This window comes from Herpailurus yagouaroundi, unplaced genomic scaffold (genome assembly GCF_014898765.1).
Source record: "Herpailurus yagouaroundi ecotype Mexico unplaced genomic scaffold, PumYag 100, whole genome shotgun sequence".
NCBI lineage: Eukaryota > Metazoa > Chordata > Mammalia > Carnivora > Felidae > Herpailurus > Herpailurus yagouaroundi.
The window spans coordinates 49,973,403-49,995,411 of NW_024412391.1; the positions used below are offsets into that span (position 1 = coordinate 49,973,403).

Sequence of the window (22,009 nt, forward strand, 5' to 3'; positions counted from 1 at the left end):
CTGAAGTTGAACAAGGCAACACTCTGCCTGCTTGTTTTAGTTCTCACATTGTAAACAAGTGTCATTTTTTGTGGCATATGTAGTACCACGTTTTTCTAATTTTTGTATTTTTTTCTTGATGATTTCACTATTTAAAATGACTCTTAAGCAGCATGCTGAAGGGCTATCTAGTGTTTCTAAGTGTGAGAAGGCTGTGGTGAGTCCTATGGAGAAAATATATGTGTTAGATAAGTGTTGTGTAGGCATGAGTTATAGTGCTATTGACTATCAGTTCAATGTTAATGAGTCAACAATATATATTAGATAAGATGTCTTTAAACGTTAATATGCACAAAATGAGGTTATGTGTTGACTGATGAAAATGTTGTGACCAGAGGCTCACAGGAACTTAATTAACCCTGTGTTTAACCTAGGAACAACAGTTTAATATTTCTAATTCAGTATTCGTGACTTTAATAAAACAAAAATATTGCAAATAAACAGAACTGGATGTTTTCTAATAAGAGAGGCTTTATAAGGACAGCATAAAACACAAGAGGTTTAATGAAAATCACCTTACTGAATTTTTTTACTGTTGTGGGGAAAATGTTTATAATATTATAAGTAAAAATGGGTTGTAAAAGCAAATGAGAAGAAGAAATGCAAGATCTGCACACTGGAAATTATAAAACATTGTTTGGAAAAATTAAAGATCTAAAAAAATTGAGAGGTAATCCATGTTCATGGATTAGAAGACTCAAAAATGTTTTCAAGGTGACAATATCCCCAAACTGATGTATGCAATCCAACTGATCAATGCAATCCCTCTCAAAAATCCCAGTAGGCTATTTGGCAGAAATTGGCAAGATGATCCTAAAATGTATGTAGAAATGAAGAGAACTCAGAAGAGCCAAAATGATTTTTAAAAGGAACAAAGTTGGAGGACTTACATTTCCTGATTGTATTTATTTGTTTGTTTGTTTATTTATCCATTCATTCTCTAAAACTATACTAATCAAAACAGTGTGATACTAGTATAAGAACAAACATATCAATAAATGCAACAAAACTGACAGAACAGAAACCTTTACATTTGGACAGCTGATTTTTAGCAAAGGTGCCAAGGAAATTGAAAAAGGAGAATAGATAAGTTTTTCAAGGACTTAGTGCTTGGGACAAATGGATATAGTCACATGCAGAAAAGTTAGAATCTTACCTCATAACAGTCACAAAAATAAACTGAAAATGGACCATAGACCTAACTATAAAAGCTAAAATATTCAAAGTCCTAGAAGAAAACGTAGGAGAATATCTTCAAGATCTTGTGTTAGGCAAAGAATTCTCAAATCCAAAGGCACAATCGATAAAAGAAAAAAACTTGATAAATTGTACCTCATCATCAAAACTTAAAATTTTTGTGTTTCAAAAGAAACCTTTAATAAAATGAAAAGGCTAGCCATAAACTGGAAGAAAAAACTTGCCAATCATACATATGACAAAAAACTTGTATCCCAGAACTTATAAAATAGAACTCTCATAATTCAATAATAAGAAAAGGCACAATTAAAAATAGTCTAAATATTTGAACATTTAAGCAAAGAAAATATATGAATGCTTAAAATGTATTGAAAAAAACTTCTCATTATTAGTCACTAGAGAAATGCAAGTTAAAGCCACAATATGATACCACTTGACACCTATTACCAAGGCTATAATAAAAAAGACAGACAATAAACAAATGTTGACAAGGATGTGGAGAAATTGGAATCCATATACATTGTTGGTGAAAAAGCAAAATGGTGTAGCCAGTTTGGAAAATGGTTTGGCAGTTTCTTTAAAAGATAAACATAAACTTACCATATGACCCAGCAATTCCACCTAGGTAACCACCCAAGAGAAATAAAAACATATATACACACAAAGATAACTACACTGATGTTAATAGAAGCATTATTTTTAAAATAGTAAAAAACCAGAAACAATCTAAGCGCCCATCAACTGGTAAACAGATAAAAAAAATGTGTACCCCTGAAATGGATTACTACTAAGCAATAAAAAGGAATAAACTACTAATACATGTTACAACATGGATGAAACTCAAAAACACTATGCTGGCTCAGTGGGTTAAGCATTTGACTTTGGCTCAGGTCATGATCTCATGGCTTGTGAGTTCGAGCCCTGCGTGGAGCTCTGTGCTGACAGCTCAGAGCCTGGAGCTTGCTTCAGATTCTGTGTCTCTGGCTCTCTCTGGCTGTCTCCTGCTTGTTCTCTGTCTTTCTCTCTCAAAAATAAATAAACATTAAAAAAAATAAACAAAATGAAGTGTGTATTATAGATAAGTGCCCTGGAATGACTCAAGCCTTTTTTTTTTTTTTTAAAAAAACAAAAACCCCGCGTCCCCCTCTCCCCCTCACCCCCCCACCCCCTGTTGTTCATTTGCAGCCCGCCCCCCCCCTCAAATATAAGTAAACATTAAAAAAAAACACTATGCTAATAAATAAAAGAAGCCAGGTGCCCTACATATTATGTTTCCATGCACATGCAATGTCTTAAATGTAAATCTTTAGAGATAGAGAGCAGGTAAGTGGTTGGCTGGGGCTGGGTGTGGGAATGGGGACTGACTGTAAGGGAGGGATCTTTACAGAATGATGGAAGTGTTCTAAAAATAGATTGTCATGATGGTTGCACAACTCTGTCAGTTTACTAAAAATCATTGAAGTGTACAGTTAAGACTGGTGAGTTTTATGATAAGTAAATTATGCCTCAATAAAGCTATTAAAATCATATAAACAGTATAATTCTAATTATATTAAAATTATGTATGTGTACTCATACATGTAAAAAGATTATAATAATAAAAACAAAACTAATGTTTATTATCCATTAGTGGCAGGATTATAAGTGATTTAATTTTCTTTGTGCATTTTTTCTTTTCATGTTATGTACAATGAAAATATTAAGCATTTAATCAGAAAAGGTAATTAAAATAATTTTTACAGAAGCACTGATTCACTTTTTAATAGACTTTTCCTTAAGAACAAAGAAAATAACACATTCAATTTATTGCAAATTGAAGATACTATAGTTATTACCTCTCATTTATCTAGTAATCAAACTTCCAAACTACCTGGGACCCAGAAGAAGAAGCCCCAGTAGTCCCAAAGTCCAGGTACTTTATTCTGCACCAGTAAATGAAACTACCTTCATGGTCTAAGTCTTCTGATTCAAAACCACTTGCAAATTAAGGCTGATTTAATAGCTTCATTTATTGAGCATTTATTTTGTGTTAAATATTATGTCAGGCCCTTGACATATCTGAGTATCATTGAATCTTCAGGAAGTATTAATATTTCATTTTGCATATGAAGAAACTGAAGCTTACAGAAGCTCCCCAACAGGTTCCATAGTTAAAAAGTGGTTAAAAATCCATCACCTTAATCCTGAACCCATGATATGAATCCTGAATATATGATCTGAATCACTCTAGCAATATTTCTGAGGAGAAAGCATTCTCAAATAGATTCGGGAAACCCTGTATACCTAGTGTCATTCCTCCTTGGAAACATGTGAACATATCAAGAAATCAAAAACTAAAGATACTAACTTTGTTCAATGCAGGATGTCTCAGACCAATTAACTATGAATACTCACCTCCTTTTAAAATGTACCACATATTAACAGTCCCATTTTACACAATTTAGGAATTATTCTAGGTCCTTACTTGATGCAGCAGAATTTGCTATCTACTTAATCTATCAGCCAATATCCGATTTTATCTTCCTCCTAAATAAGAGAACCTTCATTTTATTTGAAGTGGCAATATGCCCAGCTAAAATGGATGTGGTCCTATGACTAGAACAAAGACAGAAAGATGCTGAGTCCCTAATGCCTTTTGAACCATATTTCATCCTTAGACTACCAACTTTCAGATATTTACATGTAAGAGAAATAAATTTCTATCATGGTTAAACAACTATTACCATGGGTTTTACATTAAATGCAACTGAAGTAAATCTAACACAGCCTTGGTAATCTAGTTTGCCCCTTCATTTTCAAGATATATTAGAAGTAGCAAAAAGGAGGGAACAACTTGCTTAAAAGTTCATACAGAATTAATTAATTAACCCTTGACAGACGAGGGGGCATCATATTTACCATCAATCATCTTGGGACTATTTAATCATTATGATTTGGACTCGACAAGAAAATATTCAATTATTTTCAGAATATTTGGTAAATAAAATAAGGATACAGGCTGAACACCAAAAAACATTAAACTTATATAAAGCTATGAGTCATTATCTGTAGATAATAACATAGGTAGAATAAAATTCTTTGGTTCCTGATGATTATAGCTGAAAGAAGTATTTTTACCTTATCCTCATCCAAAAAAGAGGATATAAAGTAATGATTCTCAGAAATGTGTTCATCAAAACATTAGTTCCACAGGATGTTACTAGGTGTTTGGGGAAAAATGGGTTTTATAGTCAAATAGTAATACTGGGAATAAATGGAGCTTTACTACACTTATCTGTCCTGTGTATATCCAAAAGGAGGTTGTCATATGATATTGTCAAAATCAGTTTGACCATGAAATCTTTTCTCTTCATGTATCTCAAATATCCCAAAACAGAACACTGGTTTGAGGAACAATAGCATAACAAATACAACAGATCAAAAATGTTAAGAATGTTTCTTTGTAAATTTCAAAATCTTTTAATAACTGTATGCAGACATATCTCTTCATTTTATTCTCCCTTTTATTATCTGTTCTTTATTTATTTTTTTTTTAATTTTTTTTTCAACGTTTATTTATTTTTGGGACAGAGAGAGACAGAGCATGAACGGGGGAGGGGCAGAGAGAGAGGGAGACACAGAATCGGAAGCAGGCTCCAGGCTCTGAGCCATCAGCCCAGATCCTGACGCGGGCTCGAACTCCCGGACTGCGAGATCGTGACCTGGCTGAAGTCGGATGCTTAACCGACTGCGCCACCCAGGCGCCCCTATTATCTGTTCTTTAAATGGATGCTATTTTCCAAAATTCTTTGTAAAAAGCTCAAACCTCATCATTATACATCAGAACCTCAGTTTAATACTGTAAGAATAGAATTCAGTAAAAGGCAATACACTGGATCTCAACAAGGAATTTTCAAAAGACCCACTATAAAGAAATTTTATGTAAGAGTTGCTAAAAAACAGAATCAACATTCAAAGAGAGTTCAGGCTGCAGCAAAGTACAACTGGAGGGGGTGCCATTTACACTGCATGCTGTCCAATACAACTTATTGTGTCAAAGAAAATATTCCATATCTGTGATAGACAAGATGACACCAGCCAAATGTAGCTACTGAACACTTGAACTGTGACTGAAAATGAGGAACTAAATATGTAATTTTATTCAATTTTAATTAATTCAAATTCAAATAGGCATATGTAGCTGTGGCTAACATATTGGACAGGGCAGGTCAAGGATTATGGCCCAGAGAGTTTCACTGCAATGTGATAGGTGTCCCTTGGGTTGTGCAACATGTAGGATTCACTTTTGGGAGTAAAATGAGGGATCACTTAGGTCTGTAGTAAAAACTCTCATAATTTTAGTGACTACTAAGTCCATTGAATATACTCAATAAACAGCTTCGCTTTAACAAACTCAACACATAACAGAGGAAATGATACCATTTAATATATAAAACACAAAAACTGAATGCCCTTATAAATTATTTACTTCAGACTTTACAATTTTTAGTTTGAATACAACATCACCATAATAGTCTCAACAATTAGTCTCCAAAATTAGTCAATGAAACTTTACTGTTATTGGTTTTGAAATTATTTCATTATTTGAGCAGCTGGGTGGCTCAGCTGATAAGTGTCATACTCCTGATTTTGGCTCAGGTCATGATCTCATGGTTTGTGAGTTCAAGTCCTGCGTTGGGCTCTGTGTTGACAGCATGGAGCCTGCTTGGGATTCTCTCTCTCTCTCTCTCTCTCTCTCTCTCTCTCTGCCCCTCCCCCACTTACACTCTCTCTCTTTCTCCCTCTCAAAATAAATAAACATTTAAACAATTATTTTACTATTTTTAGTATTTGTTGCACATGACTTTTTGGTGTTTAAAGTTTACAGAAGTAGCATTTTTCTCTAAGATTTGTAAGGAAAGTAATTTGAAAAAAAGAAAAAAATAAGTTCTTTAGTCTTTAGGATATGTACCTTCAGTTCTAGAAGGCAAAATTGGTCTAAAAATACAAATCTCAAAATGAATTTTCTACTGATGACAATTCTGTCAAATACAATTTAAGGCTTATGAACTTAGTGACTTTCAAATAGAAGAAAAATTATATAATAACTCTATTTTGTATATCCAATGAAAGAAAAGGACACATTTATGGGGTGTGCCTGGGTGGTTCAGTTTGTTGAGCGTCTGACTTAGGCTCAGGTCATGATATCGTGGTTTGTGGGTTCAAGCCCTGCATCGGGCTCTCTGCTGATGGCACGGAGCCTGGAGCCTGCTTCGGATTCTGTGTCTCCCTCTCTCCCTACCCCTCCCTCACGCACAAGTCTGTCTCTCTCTCTCTTTCAAAAATAAATAAATATTAAAAAAAAAAGAAAAGGACACATTTGCTTTAACCACTTATATGTAATATTAATGATGAAACCTTAGTTTTTTTCTTGTAAGTACTGAATAAAGCAGCGTGCAATAAACATGATACTGATATTTTACATTACTTACACAGTAACACATTAACATTACTTACACAGTAATATCTTCAGTCAGCTTCTCTTGAGACTGAGTACAATTCTGGTGATTTGCTGTAACACAGTTTTTTAAATTATGAAGGCAATTAATTTATAATTGGCCACACTGTTTCATACATAGCCCTCCAAATGAAATATGCATTCTCAAGAAAATGGACTTAATATCTTATGGTTTATGATCATCTTAACTTTCTATTCTTTAACCTAAAGTTTGAAACCATTATTGCTCCTCTCAAAAAGAACTCATGCAATGTGAAAAATGATAAGGAAATATTAACTATGTATCTCATATCTGGAAAAAATTCTTTAGGACATCTCTGATTCCAGACAAAAGTTGTGTAAGTAATAGTAATAGAATTCACCTTTCCTGCTGAGATTATGCATTTAGAATTCAGTTTGAGATATCCCAGGGAATAATTTAGAAAGTCCAAGAAAAGCAGGAACACATGTGAAAAATTCTAGAAGTAACAGTCATGGTAAAAATTTAAGTGAAGCTCATTGAAATATGTTGGGTGAAACAAGGATAGCAACATAATAAAACAGTATTTAAAATAATCTTTGGATTATAAATTTTATATGTAAACTCTTCTAAGAGTTTTTTTAAAGTTTGTTTATTTGAGAGAGAGAGAGAGAGAAGGGAAAATGAGCAGAGGAGGGACAGTGAGAGAATCCCACGGGATTCACAACACAGGGCTCGATTCCATGACCATGAAATCATGACCTGAGCCGAAATCAAAAGTCAGATGCCCAAAATATTGAGCCACCCAGGCGCCTCTACATGTACACTTTTCTATACATCTTCTGGTAAAAAATACACCATACATTAATTATTATATCAAGGTTGTGATTTCACAAACAGCACAAAACAGTGGTCAATATCCACTATCCACTATCATAATTTTCTTTCTTAAAACTTTTTCAATAAACATTTGAAATGAATTCTAGACATCTCATCTGTTCATCTTTTACATAACTGCACCATCATCACATATGATAATGTCTATGATCTTTATATGCGAACAATAATCTTTTCCTTATTCCATTTATGGAATTATGGTAAGAAAACATTTTAAAGCAATTTATTCCACATATAAGAATTAATACAGAAGTACTAAACTCTAGTGGAAAGTTTTAATGAAATTAACTGAGCTAATTAAGAGAATAAACATTGTTTGTAAAAATGGTACCTAAAATCACATAAAAATGGCATATTCTCATTTTGGAGATTATAGTAATAGAGGTAGCATGTGCAAAAGTTAAGTGCTGGCACAAAAATGGGCCTTGATCAGTGACAGTTATTATTCATATTTTCATTTGTTGGAGCAAATAATCCTCTTCTACATTTCTCCAGAAAATCAATGTTAAGTTGAAGGTATATAATTTAATGTCCTCACTTCTCTTTAATAATATGTTGTACCAATAGTATCCATGTATTTATCTAAACCTTTACCAAACCTCTTTTGGTATGGTTTGGTAAATGTTCACCACATTTGACAAACAACACAATGAAATTTAAAAAACCTGGAGAAGGCCTAACCAAAATCAAAAGTCAAAATTCAAAGCAATATCAGTAGTTATGTTCTGCCCATCCTGTCTAAAGCTGGTAAGAGAATCAATTATAGAGTAGCTCTAACAAAATGAATATTCCTAAGCATATTGGCTTAGGTTGCTAGACTGTTCCTTCCCTCCTTCTTTCCTTCACTCATTCATTTGGAGAGAGACACAGTTGGCAGTCAATAAATATTTACTCAGTGAATTGGTGGCTTCATTTGTTTAACAAACAGAATAGCATCCTTAATTTAGCTTCTATCATTAAAATACTAAAAATTAATTGTGTAGACAGGAGATCATCACATGAAAAGACAAAGAAGTGGAAGCAATGGCTTTATCCTGCTCAAACAAGACTAGGACACTTAAAAGATTAGCCTTTAGGTGGAAAACAAGAGGATATATGTTAGTATTTAAATTTAAATAGGACAGAGAGGGGGAGTACAGTATATAAAGCTAGGCTTATGTCTAAAAGACAGTCCAAGTTTTAATGACACATTTATCTCAGTTATAATAAACAGCTACAAGGATGCTTCTTATTGTATAATTTGTGGAAAACATAAAATCAGGGAATTACTAATATTTTTAATATCCTTCAGATAAAAAAAAAGGCTATGGATACTATGTCAGTGCATAAAATTACTGGATTTACCTCTAAAGAATGTTACCTTGAAGAACACGACCCTGAAATAGGATACTACAAAGATAATGATACATGAAAGACATCTATAACTATGGGAAATATAAAAACACCTTTTCCCCTATGCCTGATTATTAGATTTCCCTCCTATCTTTATTCAGGGTATTTGTCTCTAGTACCGTAATTTTCTGCATGCTCATTTTGGCTTCCTTGCTGCATTATGTTCTACAATCCCATGCATGTCTATATACTATTAATGAAACTCGAAGCAGTTATCTGAGAGATTTTGTCACTTTTGATTTCTTCTTTTTAAAGTGTGTATTATGGGGGTTCCTGGGTGGCTCAGTCAGTTAAGCGTCTGACTTCACCTGAGGTCATGATTTCATGGCTGGTGAGTTTGAGCCCCCTGTCAGGCTCTGTGCTGACAGCTCAGAGCCTGGAGCTTGCTTCAGATTCCATGTCTCTGGCTCTTTCTGCCTGTCGCCTGCTCATGCTCTCTCTCCTCTCTCTCTCTCTCTCGAAAATAAATAAACATTAAAAAAATAATAAAGTGTGTATTATAAATAAGTGCCCTGAAATGGCTCAAGCCTTTGATTAAATCACGATACGATGATCACTTTTGATAGGAAATTATTTAATTTCCTGGAGAGACAAGTTGAGGTACACTCATTCTCAGATGATTTTTTTTTTTTTTGAGAGAGAAAGCAAGTGAGGGAGAGGGGCAGAGGGAGAGAGACAGAGAATCTCAAGCAGGCTCCACGCTCAGCACAAAGCCTGACTTGGGGCTCGATCCCATGACCCTGGGATCATGGCCTAAGCCGAAATCCAGAGTTGGGCGCTCAACCAACTGAACCACCCAGGTGCCCCTCAGATGATTTTTATATACTATGAACGGAAATGGCTTTTGGACTTGAACTGCAACAATGGTTCTCTTCTGGGACTTCAGCCTGCTGGCCCACCTGGCAGATTTTGTATATATCAGCTTCCATAATGGCATGAGCCAATTCCTTAACAAAAATTTCTTTCTCTTTCTCTCTATAAATATATACACATGCACTCACATCCTTTTGGTTCTGTTTCTTTGACAAATACTAATACAGACTTTGGTTCTTTAGTCCCTGGCAATATGGAAGAATAAAGGACTTATATACATATCATGTAGATATTGTTTGACAATATACAAATCTGTATTATGAGCTCTCTGTTTGTTTTATTTAATGCTTTTGAGTCCCCAGAAACATAGAAAAGTAAATACTGTGCTCACTTGTATTGGTTTTGACTAGACATCCACTAATAAGGTTATCACTCATTTCTCCTAAAATCAGTGACATTACAGGAAGACAGGCTCCGTTTACCAGTGATGCCAGTAATCCCAGGATCATGAGTGTGATGTCCAGTCTGTCAGCAAAGCGAAACTGAGGAAAACAAAACATACTAGCATTACAGCTGTAAAAAACAAAAATAAAACCAACCTACAGTTTTTGCCATCAAGTAAATGTTATTTCATAAATTAAGAGACTCAATAAATGTATAAAATCATGGAAAAGTATTTTATATATAAAATTAAAAAAAAGATCCCTGATATTAGCGATTTACAATGTATTTTGAAGAAGTTGTTGCTGGTTGTTGAAGAAGTTGCTATAAAGTAGCTCTGTCTATCTCTAAAATAAACATTTAAAAGATTTTTTAAAAATTAAAAAAATAAAGTAGCAAAATCTGTACAAATTATGCATCTGTGACACAGGTCAGATAGATGTGGGTATGAATCAGAAACTTCCATTTGGTTGATTCTAAAATAAATTAATATATTTTGAAACACTGCAATGACAATATCTTGGCTTATGGACAGGTGAACTTCAAACTTTCAATTCTTTAGGTTTATCAACATCATAGCAATGATAAAAGTAAGTGCAGTGAACGGTAACCATGTGGTAAAAATTAGTTCACCAAATATAATAAATTATATTTTTCATTCTTATTTTAAATTCCTTTGATTTTTTTTCTAGCTGGGGCAGTATCTATTCTATAAACTTATTTATAATAATAATTTGTAAGTCTGTTTGGAATAAGAAAAAGATAACTGAAAAAAAGAAGAAAGAAATCATTGAAAGCCAAATACTGAATGCTTTATATTCTATTCTATAGCAGATCCCAACAATGCTATTCCAAAACAAAAACATGAACAAAACTTGAAAATATGGATTATTTATCTTACTGAGAGGTCAAGATAAAATGTATAGTGGTATTGAAATGAAATTAGATTTGTATAACAGCAAGAGGAACTTAGTACATATTTTATGAGTGGAGACTGAAAAAATTTAATGTATTACCATTTATTCATATGATAGCTAATTAATATTTATGGAGTAACTGCCACAGCATTGTACTTGGTACTACAGTTGATAAGAGGGCATCTGTTCATCCACCTTCCTCCATAACAGTGTGTTATGTCTTTGATAAAGTTTGTCATGTTCTGCTACTTCCCAGGTTTTTTAGAATTTGACTCTTGAAAAAGCAGGTACTGTTTTGTGTGAATTTCTAATGACACTGATAGCCAGAATGACATACAGATTAGAGTAGGTAGAGGAATTGTTTTGGGAACACATTTCTGAAAATGGTCCTTGAACATAATCCTAAAGACATATGCTAACATACTGTTTTTAGGTATATGTTTTATAAAATATTTACATAATTATTTTTTATTTAAAAGAATTTATACACTTTGAAAATAACCAAGCGACTTTTATCAATGTATGCATCATACACACAAGCACACACTTTTTTTTTTTTTTTTTTTTTGCAAAATTGGGATCATTGTGTAAATATTGTGCTTTTTTTCTTATCCCTTATTATGGAAACGCTGGGTTAATTATATTTTTTCCTATGAGAGGTAATATTGTAATTACTTATAAAATTCCCCTTCTTCCCCCCACAATAGATGTGAACTATCAATCATTTTAAGCACTACTGACAATTCCCTAAAATTGTATGATATATGTACTTTTTAACTGATTTCACTTACTATCTCAATAGGTCCAACAATTTGTTTTCTTACTTTGGGAGTTCTTGTAGTTTTCTGGAAAATAAATGTTGAAGATGGAAAGGTTACAATGTAAATATAACTGCAGATTTTTCCAATTAAAATTGTTCCTAACTATCAAATCTCATTCTTGATAGCAGATCCGCATCAACAATGAAATTTTAAAAACATGCTGAAGGATATACAGTACAAGATTTTTATCATAATCAATGGGAAAACTAAGTTGTCACTGGCTATGTCTACATTAGTTAGGATAACAACTGAAGGCAAACCTCTGGAATAGAAATTTTTAATTGTGGTTGGTTAAGTACATTCATATGGTGCTCCCATCACCACCATCCATCCACAGAACTTTTACCTTGAAAAACTGACTCTATACCCATTAAACAGTAATTCCCCTTCTTCTCTCTTGGCCCTAGCTTCTGGCAACTACCATTCTATTTTCTCTCTCTATGAATCTGACTACCTTAGGTGCCTCATGTAAGTAGGACTATATAGTATCTTGTTCTTTTCTGTAGGGTTAAATACCTTCAATGTTTATCTATGTTGCAGCACATGTCAGAATTTTTCTCCTTTTTAAGGCTGATTACTATTCCATTGCATGTATATAACATATTTTATGTATCCATCCATCCACTCATCAGTCAATGAACACTTTCAGAGTGCTTCTACTCTTTGCCTACTATGAATAATGCTGCTATGAATATGGGTATACAAATATCTTTTCAAATCCCCACTTTCAATTCTTTTGGGTAAATAACTAAGATCAAAATTGCTGGATCACATGATTATTTTTAATTTTTTGAGGAACCATCATACTGTTTTCCATAGCAGCTGCACTATTTTATATTCCTATCAACCATGCACAAGGATTTTCTACATCCTCACCAATACTTGCTATGTTATATTTTGTTTTTTAATTATTGTTTTTAATAGCATACATCTTAATGGGTATAAGGTGGTAGATTGGAATTTTTAAGATTTGTAACAAGAGGAAATGTAAACTTTTAATGAAAGAAGTACTATTAAGTATGCATTAAATAAGTATAACATGAATTTTGTCCCCCACTGAAAATTTCCTTTCTTAGCTCACATTTCAAGTCCAGATGAAAACTATAGGTTTTATTCATTGCTTTCACAGAAATCTGTCAATTAAAGACACATACACATACAACATTCTTATACATTAAAGGAAGACTGAAAGGCAACATTAAGTTTTCAAAAAAAGACATCACAGAAGGATGAACTTCTGACTCTCCCCTCCAGCTTTGTAACATAGCTCCATCAACTTTGATAAATGTCAAGTCACTTAATTTTATTCTCTCTGAGGTTAAAAATTCATTTAAATACTGGGCCATTTTGTTCTGAGATGTTTCACAGATGACAACAAGTGCTTTAAGATTGTAAAGCCCTTCCTTTACCTCAAATGCTGATTTGAAAGTTTTTTATTTTATTATTTAAGTAATCTCTACCTCCAACATGGGGTTCAAACTCATGACTCTGAGATCAAGAGTGGCATGCTCCTCTTGACTGAGCCAGCCATGAACTCCCCACATCCCCCCCAACAAATGCTGATTTTAGCTAAGACTCAGTAAGCTCTGTTTTGAAATTTGTTTCAGGGAAGTATTTCTGTCTTTCATTGACCTTCATGAAAAGCCTCTGAAGGAGGGTTTGGGTAGTCTTTTGAAAGTCTCTTTTCTACCAGAATTTAAAGCAGAAAATAGTACATGAGCAGATATGGTGGGAACTGCCTTTCTGGCTATTTGTAGCCCTGCATTAAGGAAACAAGCTATCAAAAGAGGTCCTCTTGACTTTTACAGCTTATACGTCTAAATGTAAGGCCATTATTATAATAAAAGTGAAACAAATAGACTTTAAGCTATTTCAATTTTAAATCTGTAAATTAATGGATTATAGGTATAGGAAATTTTTCTAACATACAAATATACATAAACACACAGACATCTATTCAGTGAAAAAAATAATCAGAATCCAGTATTTTCCTGCATTAAATGTACCACATGGACTGAAGGATCCCTAGAGAACGGAATTGAAAATATTCAGGTATTTCTTCTCTTGTACTGGTAAGCTACAAGAAATTCACTGATTATGTTGAATTCCAGCACAAAAATAGCACTGCTATTTTTGGAAAAAATTACAAACATTTCTGCTATAGCTTTGAAAAGGATAAAGCATATCTGAAATTGCAGAAGGCTTTCAGTAGAATCTAGACAAAGCTTATCCGTTTCTCAGATAATTTTCTTGCATCTCTTCAGCTCTTTCAGAATTTGCCATCTTTTCACAATTTAATTCTTCTGAAATATTAATAAATATATCATGACCATGCATTCTTTACATCCCTAACAGCTTCTGAAAAAGTATGATGCTGAGTTTCACCCTGCCATCCCACTCTGCACCCTAATTGAAGTATCTGGTTAGGTAGCTCATTTATTCAGATTTTATCATTGAATTTATAGTTTTGTTGCTTTATTCTCAGCTTAGATTTGAAGCTAATAAAAATTCTAGAAATGAAATAAAAGGAAAGCCAGATCCTGTGCACAATGCATGTTTTTTCAGGACACTGGATTGTATTCCTACACTGCCACTGATTTGATTGTAATTCATGACACTTTTAAATGTATCTCATGTTTAGTTTTCTCTATAAAAAGTTGATGCAACAGGGAGCACCTGGATGGCTCAGTCAGTTAAGCAACCGACTCTGGATTTCTGCTCAGGTCATGGTCTCACATTTCATGAGATGGAGCCCCGCGTTGGGCTCTGCTGACTGCATGGAGCTTGCCTGGGATTCTCTCTCTCCCTCTCTCTCTCTGCTCCTCCCCGACTAGCACTCTTTCTCTCAAAATAAATAAACATTTTTTAAAAAGTTGAGGCAACAGTTTCTGTTAGCCAGCAGTTTGAAATTTGTTTTTAATGTTTATTTATCTTTGAGAGAGAGAGAGAGAGGGAGAGAGAGAGAGAGAGACAGAGAGAGAGAGAGACAGAGACAGAGAGAGAATGGGAGGGAGGGAGAGAGAGCGTGTGCAAGCCAGGGTAGGGGCAGAGACAGAGAAGGAGACACAGATGCCAAAGCAGGCTCCAGGCTCTGAGCTGTCAGCACAGAGCTGGATGCAGGGCTCAAACTCATGAATCGTGAGATCATAACCTGGGCTAAAGTCTGCCTCTTAACCCACTGAGCCAGCTAGGCACCCATATTAGCCACCAGTTTGAAGGAATACGGTATCTAATTTACCAAATATAAGCAAGTCAGAGCTTCTCTCATGTACAGTTATCAAAAAATTAGAATATTTTGAAAACCCATTCATCATTAAAATTATATTAAGGATAATGTATACTTCCTTGGGATGACACTTCAGAATCTTAGCCTGTTTTAAGATTGGAATTATGTACATAAATTTTCATTTCATTGCAAATGTAGAGATATTTTGACTGAATCTTACTTGGTAGGAAATATACCATATTACCTATACTGATATAATTATAAATAGTATGGATTTAAATTGTAGAGTTACCAATTAATGAAATATTACCCAAGTGTCTGAAAAAAGCAAACAAACAGTACCGTTTTTAATAGTAAGCTTCTCCATGAAGGAATAAGGCTCAATGAATCAATTTTTAGTGGCTGATAAATAAAGCATGATATGAATACATTGGCATACTTTTCCTTTTTCATAAATCAATGGTCATAATTTCACATAAGAAATATTTACAACTGCCATACTTGACTTTACATTATCTCCAGTTATTTGACATATATGTAAGGGAAATAATAAAATAGACTCTACCAATCATTTGAATTTTACAGAAATTAACAGCTATACTAAAAACCTTACAAATTCATAAAAAGAAATCAAAACAATTTGGGCTTACCTCAGTGAGTACATGATCTGTTCATTTAAACCAAAATTGTGTGTGGTTTCTCTCCTCAGCAAATACCTAAGTGTACTCTTAAACTGTGCTTTACTAAGCTTATTTTCTGATCATGCTGTAATATCTGATTATGACAATGGTGACTTTCCAGGTAAAGCACACAATGTTCTTCATGCCATACTGCACATGGGAAACAAAGTGAACAAAAAACACCCCCACTGAGCCAAAGAAATACTTTTTAAAGATGTAGTGTCTTTAATTTTCTTTTGCGCTTTTCTCAAATCTATATCATGTTCACTGACACATTCTTATTTAAAAAAAAAATTTTTTTTTACGTTTATTTATTTTTGAGACAGAGACAGAGCATGAACGGAGGAGGGGCAGAGAGAGAGGGAGACACAGAATCGGAAGCAGGCTCCAGGCTCTGAGTCATCAGCCTGGAGCCTGACGCGGGGCTCGAACTCACGGACTGCGAGATTGTGACCTGAGCTGAAGTCGGACGCTTAACCGACTGACCCACCCAGGTGCCCCACTGACACATTCTTATATTACAATTATTAGTTACCCTATTAGATTGTATTTCTTTACTTACTCCTTCATAAATTCCTTGAAAAAGGTATTAAGATTGCATTATGTATCAGCTGCTAGTTTATAGAACTAAAAACATATGTTCCCTTCTCCTGAAGAACTCACATGCCCCCCTCCACTTTTTTCTCTATACTATGTCCTTGCTGCTCAGTGTGGTCCCAAGACCAGTAGCATCTGCAACACGTGGGGCTTTACTAGACATGGGGAATTAATTTTTTTTAATTATGGCAGAATATACATAAAACTTGATATTTTAACCATGTTTAAGTTACCATTCGGTGGCATTAAATACATACACAATGTGCAAGCATCACCAGTACAGAAATTTTTTATAATGCCAAACTGAAACTCTGTACCCATTAAAAAACTTTCCACTTTTTCTTTTCTCCAGTCCCTAGTCACCACCATTCTGCTTTCTGTCTCTATGAAGTTGCCTATTCTAGGCATCTCAGATAAGTAGAATGGTACCAATATTTTTCCCTTTGTGTCAGGCTTATTTCATTCAGCATGTTTTCAAGTTTCATCCATGATATGTCATGTATCAATGTTTCATTCCTTTTTTTTTTAAGTTTATTTATTTATTTTGAGAGAGAGGGAGAGAGAGAATCTCAAGCAGGCTCCACACTGCAGCTGTAGAGCCTAACATGGGGCTTGATCTCATGAACTGAGAGCTCATGACCTGAGCCGAAACGAAGTCGGATGCTTAACTGAATGAGCCAGCCAGGTGCCCCAAAGTTTCTTTCCTTTTTAAGGCATAGTATATATGTACATATACCACAGTTTGTTTACCCATTCATTTGTTGATGGACATTTGGATTGTTTCCACCTATTAGTGACTGTGAACAGTGCTACTATGAACATTGGTACACGAATATTGGAGCCCTCTTTCAATTCTTTTGGAATTGAAGTGGATATAGTGGATCATATGTCAATTCTGTTTACCTTTTTGAGGAACTGCCATATTGCTTTTCACAGTAGCTGTACCATTTTACATTCCTACCAGCAAAGCACAAAAGTTCCAGTTTCTCCGTATCTTCACCAATACTTTTATTTTCTAGTTTATTGATAATAGTAATCCTGACAGGTATAAAGTGGTCTCATTATGGTTTTGATTTGCATTTCCCTAATGACTACTGAAATTAAGCATCTTTTAATGTATTCATTAGCCATTTGTATGTCTTCTTTGAAGAAATGTGTATTTAAGTCACTGCCCATTAAATATTTTTTTTTATACTTAACTTGTAGTTCCTTATGTATTCTGGATATTAAATCATTATCAGATTATAGGATTTGCAAATACTCTCTCCCATTCTGTGGGTTGTCTTTTCAGTCTTGTAATTGTAGCCTTTGATGCACAAAAGTTTTTTATTTTGATGATGTTAAATTTATCTATTTTTGCTTTTTATTGCCTGGGCTTTGGTATCATAGTCAAGACATTATTACCAAATCCAATGTCATAAAGCTTTTCTCTGGTTTTTTTCCCTAAAGGTTTGATAGTTTTAGCACTTACATTTAGATCTTTAATCCATTTTGAGTTAATATTTCCACATGTTGTAAAATAAAGGGTCTAGCTTCATTCTTTTATATGTAGATATCAAGTTTTGCCAGCACCATTTATTGAAAACACTGTTTTTCTCCACTGAATGGTCTTGACATCCTTGTTGAATATCATTTTATCATATATGTGAGAGCTTATTTTGGGGCTACTTTATTCCATTGGTCTATATGTCTTTATGCTAGTTCAACATTCTTTTGATTACTATAGCTGTGTAATATATTTTGAAATCAGGAAGTGTGACTCTTCCAAATTTGTTCTTTTTCAAGATTGTTTTTGCTATTTTCAAGATTATCTTTGCTCTTTGCCATTTTGCTACTGTTTTGCTATTGTTCAGATATTTGCTATTTTTGCTATTTGCTATCTTTTTAAAGATTGTTTTTTTATTTGCTATTAAAACTCTATAGGATTTTTAGGATGGGTTTTCCTATTTATGCAAAAAAATGTTATTGGGATTTTCATATGGGTTACATGAATCTGTAGATCACTTTCAGTAATACTTTCAGTCCTCTTAGATCTGTAGATCACTTTCAGTCATATTAATAATATTATAAGTCTTGCAGTCCATGAACATAGAATGCCTTTTCATTCATTTCTGTCTTCTTTCCTTGACTAAGTTTATTTCCAAGTATTTTATGATAATATTATAATGGAATTGTTTTCTTAATTTTCTTTCCTGATTGTTAGTGGGCAGAAAAGCAATTAATATTTTTTTAGAGTCCACATATGAGATCACACAATATTTGTCTTTCTCTGTCTGACTTATTTCATCTACATAGTTCCTTCAAGACTCATCATAAATTGGTTTTTCCTTTTGTGAGGACTTCCTTTTTTATGGCTGAATAATATTCCATCATGTGTGTATGTGTGTGTGTGTGTGTGTGTGTGTATGTGTGTGTGAATACACACCACATTTCCTTTATTCATTCATCTGTTGATGGACCTTTAGGTTGCTTCCATTTCTTGGCTTTTGTAAATAATGCTGCAATGAACATGGGGGTAGAGATATGTCAAGATAGTGATTTGACTTCCTTCTGATATATACCCAGAAAGGTAACTGCTGGATCATATGGTAGTTCTGTTTTTAATATTTTGAGAAACTTCCATATTGTTTTCTACAATGGCTGTACTGAATCATACTTTTTAAAATCCATTCCAGGGGCGCCTGGGTGGCGCAGTCGGTTAAGCGTCCGACTTCAGCCAGATCACGATCTCGCGGTCTGTGAGTTCGAGCCCCGCATCAGGCTCTGGGCTGATGGCTCAGAGCCTGGAGCCTGTTTCCGATTCTGTGTTTCCCTCTCTCTCTCTGCCCCTCCCCCATTCATGCTCTGTCTCTCTCTGTCTCCCCCAAAAATAAATAAATAAACATTGAAAAAAAAATTAAAATAAATAAATAAATAAATAAATAAAATCCATTCCAGAGGGTGCCAAGGTGGCTCAGTCAGTTGAATGACTAACTTCACTCAGGTCATGATCTCACGATTTGTGAGTTTGAGCCCCATGTCGGGCTCTCTGCTGTTGGCATAGAGCCCTCTTTGGACCCTCTGTCCCCTTCTCTCTCTGCCCCTTCCCTGCTCGTTCTCTCTCTCTCTCTCTCTCTCAAAAATAAATAAAACATTAAAAAAAATAAAATCCATTCCAGAAATGCAGAATTTGGATCCCACTCTAGAACTACTGAATATTTTAACAAGATTCTCCAAGTGGTTTGTGTGCATGTAAAATTTGGAGAAGCACAACTCTAAAGTATTTAACAAAAAGTCTTGGTAAATAGAAGCCACTAATTCTCTAGAGGAAGTTTTCTTTCTGTTAAAACTAAGAATATAAAAATAAAGTTAAAAATGCACTGTGATGGTAACACATTGTTCTTATCTACTATCCACAGCAAGGTTTTAAAGTGTGAACAAAGGACCTCTGGTATCAGAATCGCATGTAGTGCATTTTATTAATTTATGAAAAAAAAGTTTTTTAATGTTTATTCATTTTTTTGATAGAGACAGAGCGTGAATTGGGGAGGAGAAGAGAGAGAGAGGGAGACACAGAATCCAAAGCAAGATCCAGGCTCTGAACTGACAGCACAGAGCCTGATGCAGGGCTCAAACTTACAGACCTTGAGCTCATGACCTGAGCTGAAGTTGGATGCTTAACCGACTGAGCCACCCAGGTGCCCTGCGTGGAGTACATTTTAAAAAATGACATACTGGTAAGTTTTAGCCATAGAATTAAAACAGGGCAATATCGTAAAGAATAATGTAGTAGATATACTGTCTAGTCAGAGAAAGCCTCTTATAGAAGATAATGTTTAAGGTGAATTACAAGAAGGAAGTTGCCATATAGAGATCAAGAAGAGTATCCCAGGCACAGAGAGTATGATTTATATGGTAGAGAGAAAAAGTTCACTGAGGCAAAGGAATACAAGATGAAAGAAAATAACAGGACAGTGTGGAGGTCATCATTATATGGGAAGATATAGGATGGTCATGATGGCTGTCCTTTTGTTCCTCCATATCATCCAATGTTTCAAAAGGAACAGGGGATTGGTTTGAAACATGTAAGGTGTGAAATACTGATGAGATAATCAAGTAGTAATGTTCAAAAATCAACAGGTAATGTGAGAATAGAACTCAGAACACCTTATGTAGCCAAAGCAGAACCTGTCAGTCAGCCAATCCTTACTGATTAATAACTATGCAGAGGTTATCATATCAAGTAATACAGAGGATACAAAGAAATATAAAATTAGAAAGAAATATTTTGTTTACAAGGGATCTTGCTTTAAAAAAAAATTCTGACTTCATATGCCAAGAGGGAAAGTCATATGACAACATATCACTATTGAAATAAATTTTCTGAGTGGCACTTAATTAAGCAGGCTGGATTAGAATAATCTGATGCATAGCTAAAAGAGACTGGTTGGATGGAAAACACAGGATTTCTGATTAGATAAAAGAAGATATGAACTTTATAGAAACACTGAAAGGAACATACTACTAGTAGTAGAAAGTATTAGTAGGGAGATTATTGTATATGAACAAATTTCAGAAAATTTTTTTTGTTTCCTTTTTCTTCATAATGCTCTTCTTTCTGAAATGGAGGAGTGTTTTATACTCTTCACAAGCTCCAACTGTTTTCTTTTTTTTTTAATTTTTTTTTAACACTTATTTATTTTTGAGACAGAGAGAGACAGAGCATGAACGGGGGAGGGTCAGAGAGAGGGAGACACAGAATCCGAAACAGGTTCCAGGCTCCGAGCTGTCAGCACAGAGCCCGATGCGGGGCTCGAACTCACAGACCGCAAGATCATGACCTGAGCCGAAGTCGGCTGCTCAACCGACTGAGCCACCCAGGCACCCCTCCAACTGTTTTCATATCCTGTAATATTTATATACTGCAATTTCTCAAATGCTGTTCCTTTTCCCCCTCCATATGTCTAGCTGGACTGTAGAGTTAAGAGCTCTAAAAATATGTAAATCCAAAGAGATGGTTGATTTTATGTATCAATTTGGCTAGGCAATGGCATCTAGTTGTTTGATTAAATACACATCTAACTGTTTTTGTGAAAGTACTTTTTAGATGTAATTAACACTTAAATTAGTAGAGTCTTAGTAAAGCAGATCACCCTTCATAATGTAGGTAGTCTTCATCTAATCAGTTAGAGGAATTAAGAGAAAAGGGTGAGGTCTTCTGAAGAGGAAAAAATTCTGGCTTTAGATGGCCTTCAGTCTCAAAACATCAACTTCTTCCAGAATTTCCATCCTTCTAGCCTGCTCTGAGGATTTCAGACTTGCCAGTCACCATACTTATGTAAGTCAATGCCTTAAAATCAATCTCTCTCTCTCCACACACACACACACACACACACACACACACACACACACAGCCAGATATACAGATGCCTATATATACAGATAAACCCAATGGGATATATATAACCTATTGGTTCTGTTACTCTGAAGAACCCTAATCCACCTAGTAAGACAGGAGCTTATATGATGACTAGTACATAGAGTGACTACTCTA

General features: G+C 34.5%; 1 protein-coding gene across 1 annotated transcript in view; it reads right to left on the bottom strand.

Annotated features, from left to right (window-relative positions):
- ABCB5 (ATP binding cassette subfamily B member 5) overlaps window positions 1-22,009 on the bottom strand; it is a 142,719-nt gene that overhangs the window by 103,756 nt on the left and 16,954 nt on the right. The window contains 4 exon segments of the mRNA XM_040472467.1: window positions 6,733-6,787; window positions 10,186-10,336; window positions 11,944-11,983; window positions 14,189-14,276. Coding sequence (XP_040328401.1) covers window positions 6,733-6,787; window positions 10,186-10,336; window positions 11,944-11,983; window positions 14,189-14,256 — 314 coding nt within the window. The 5' untranslated portion in view covers window positions 14,257-14,276.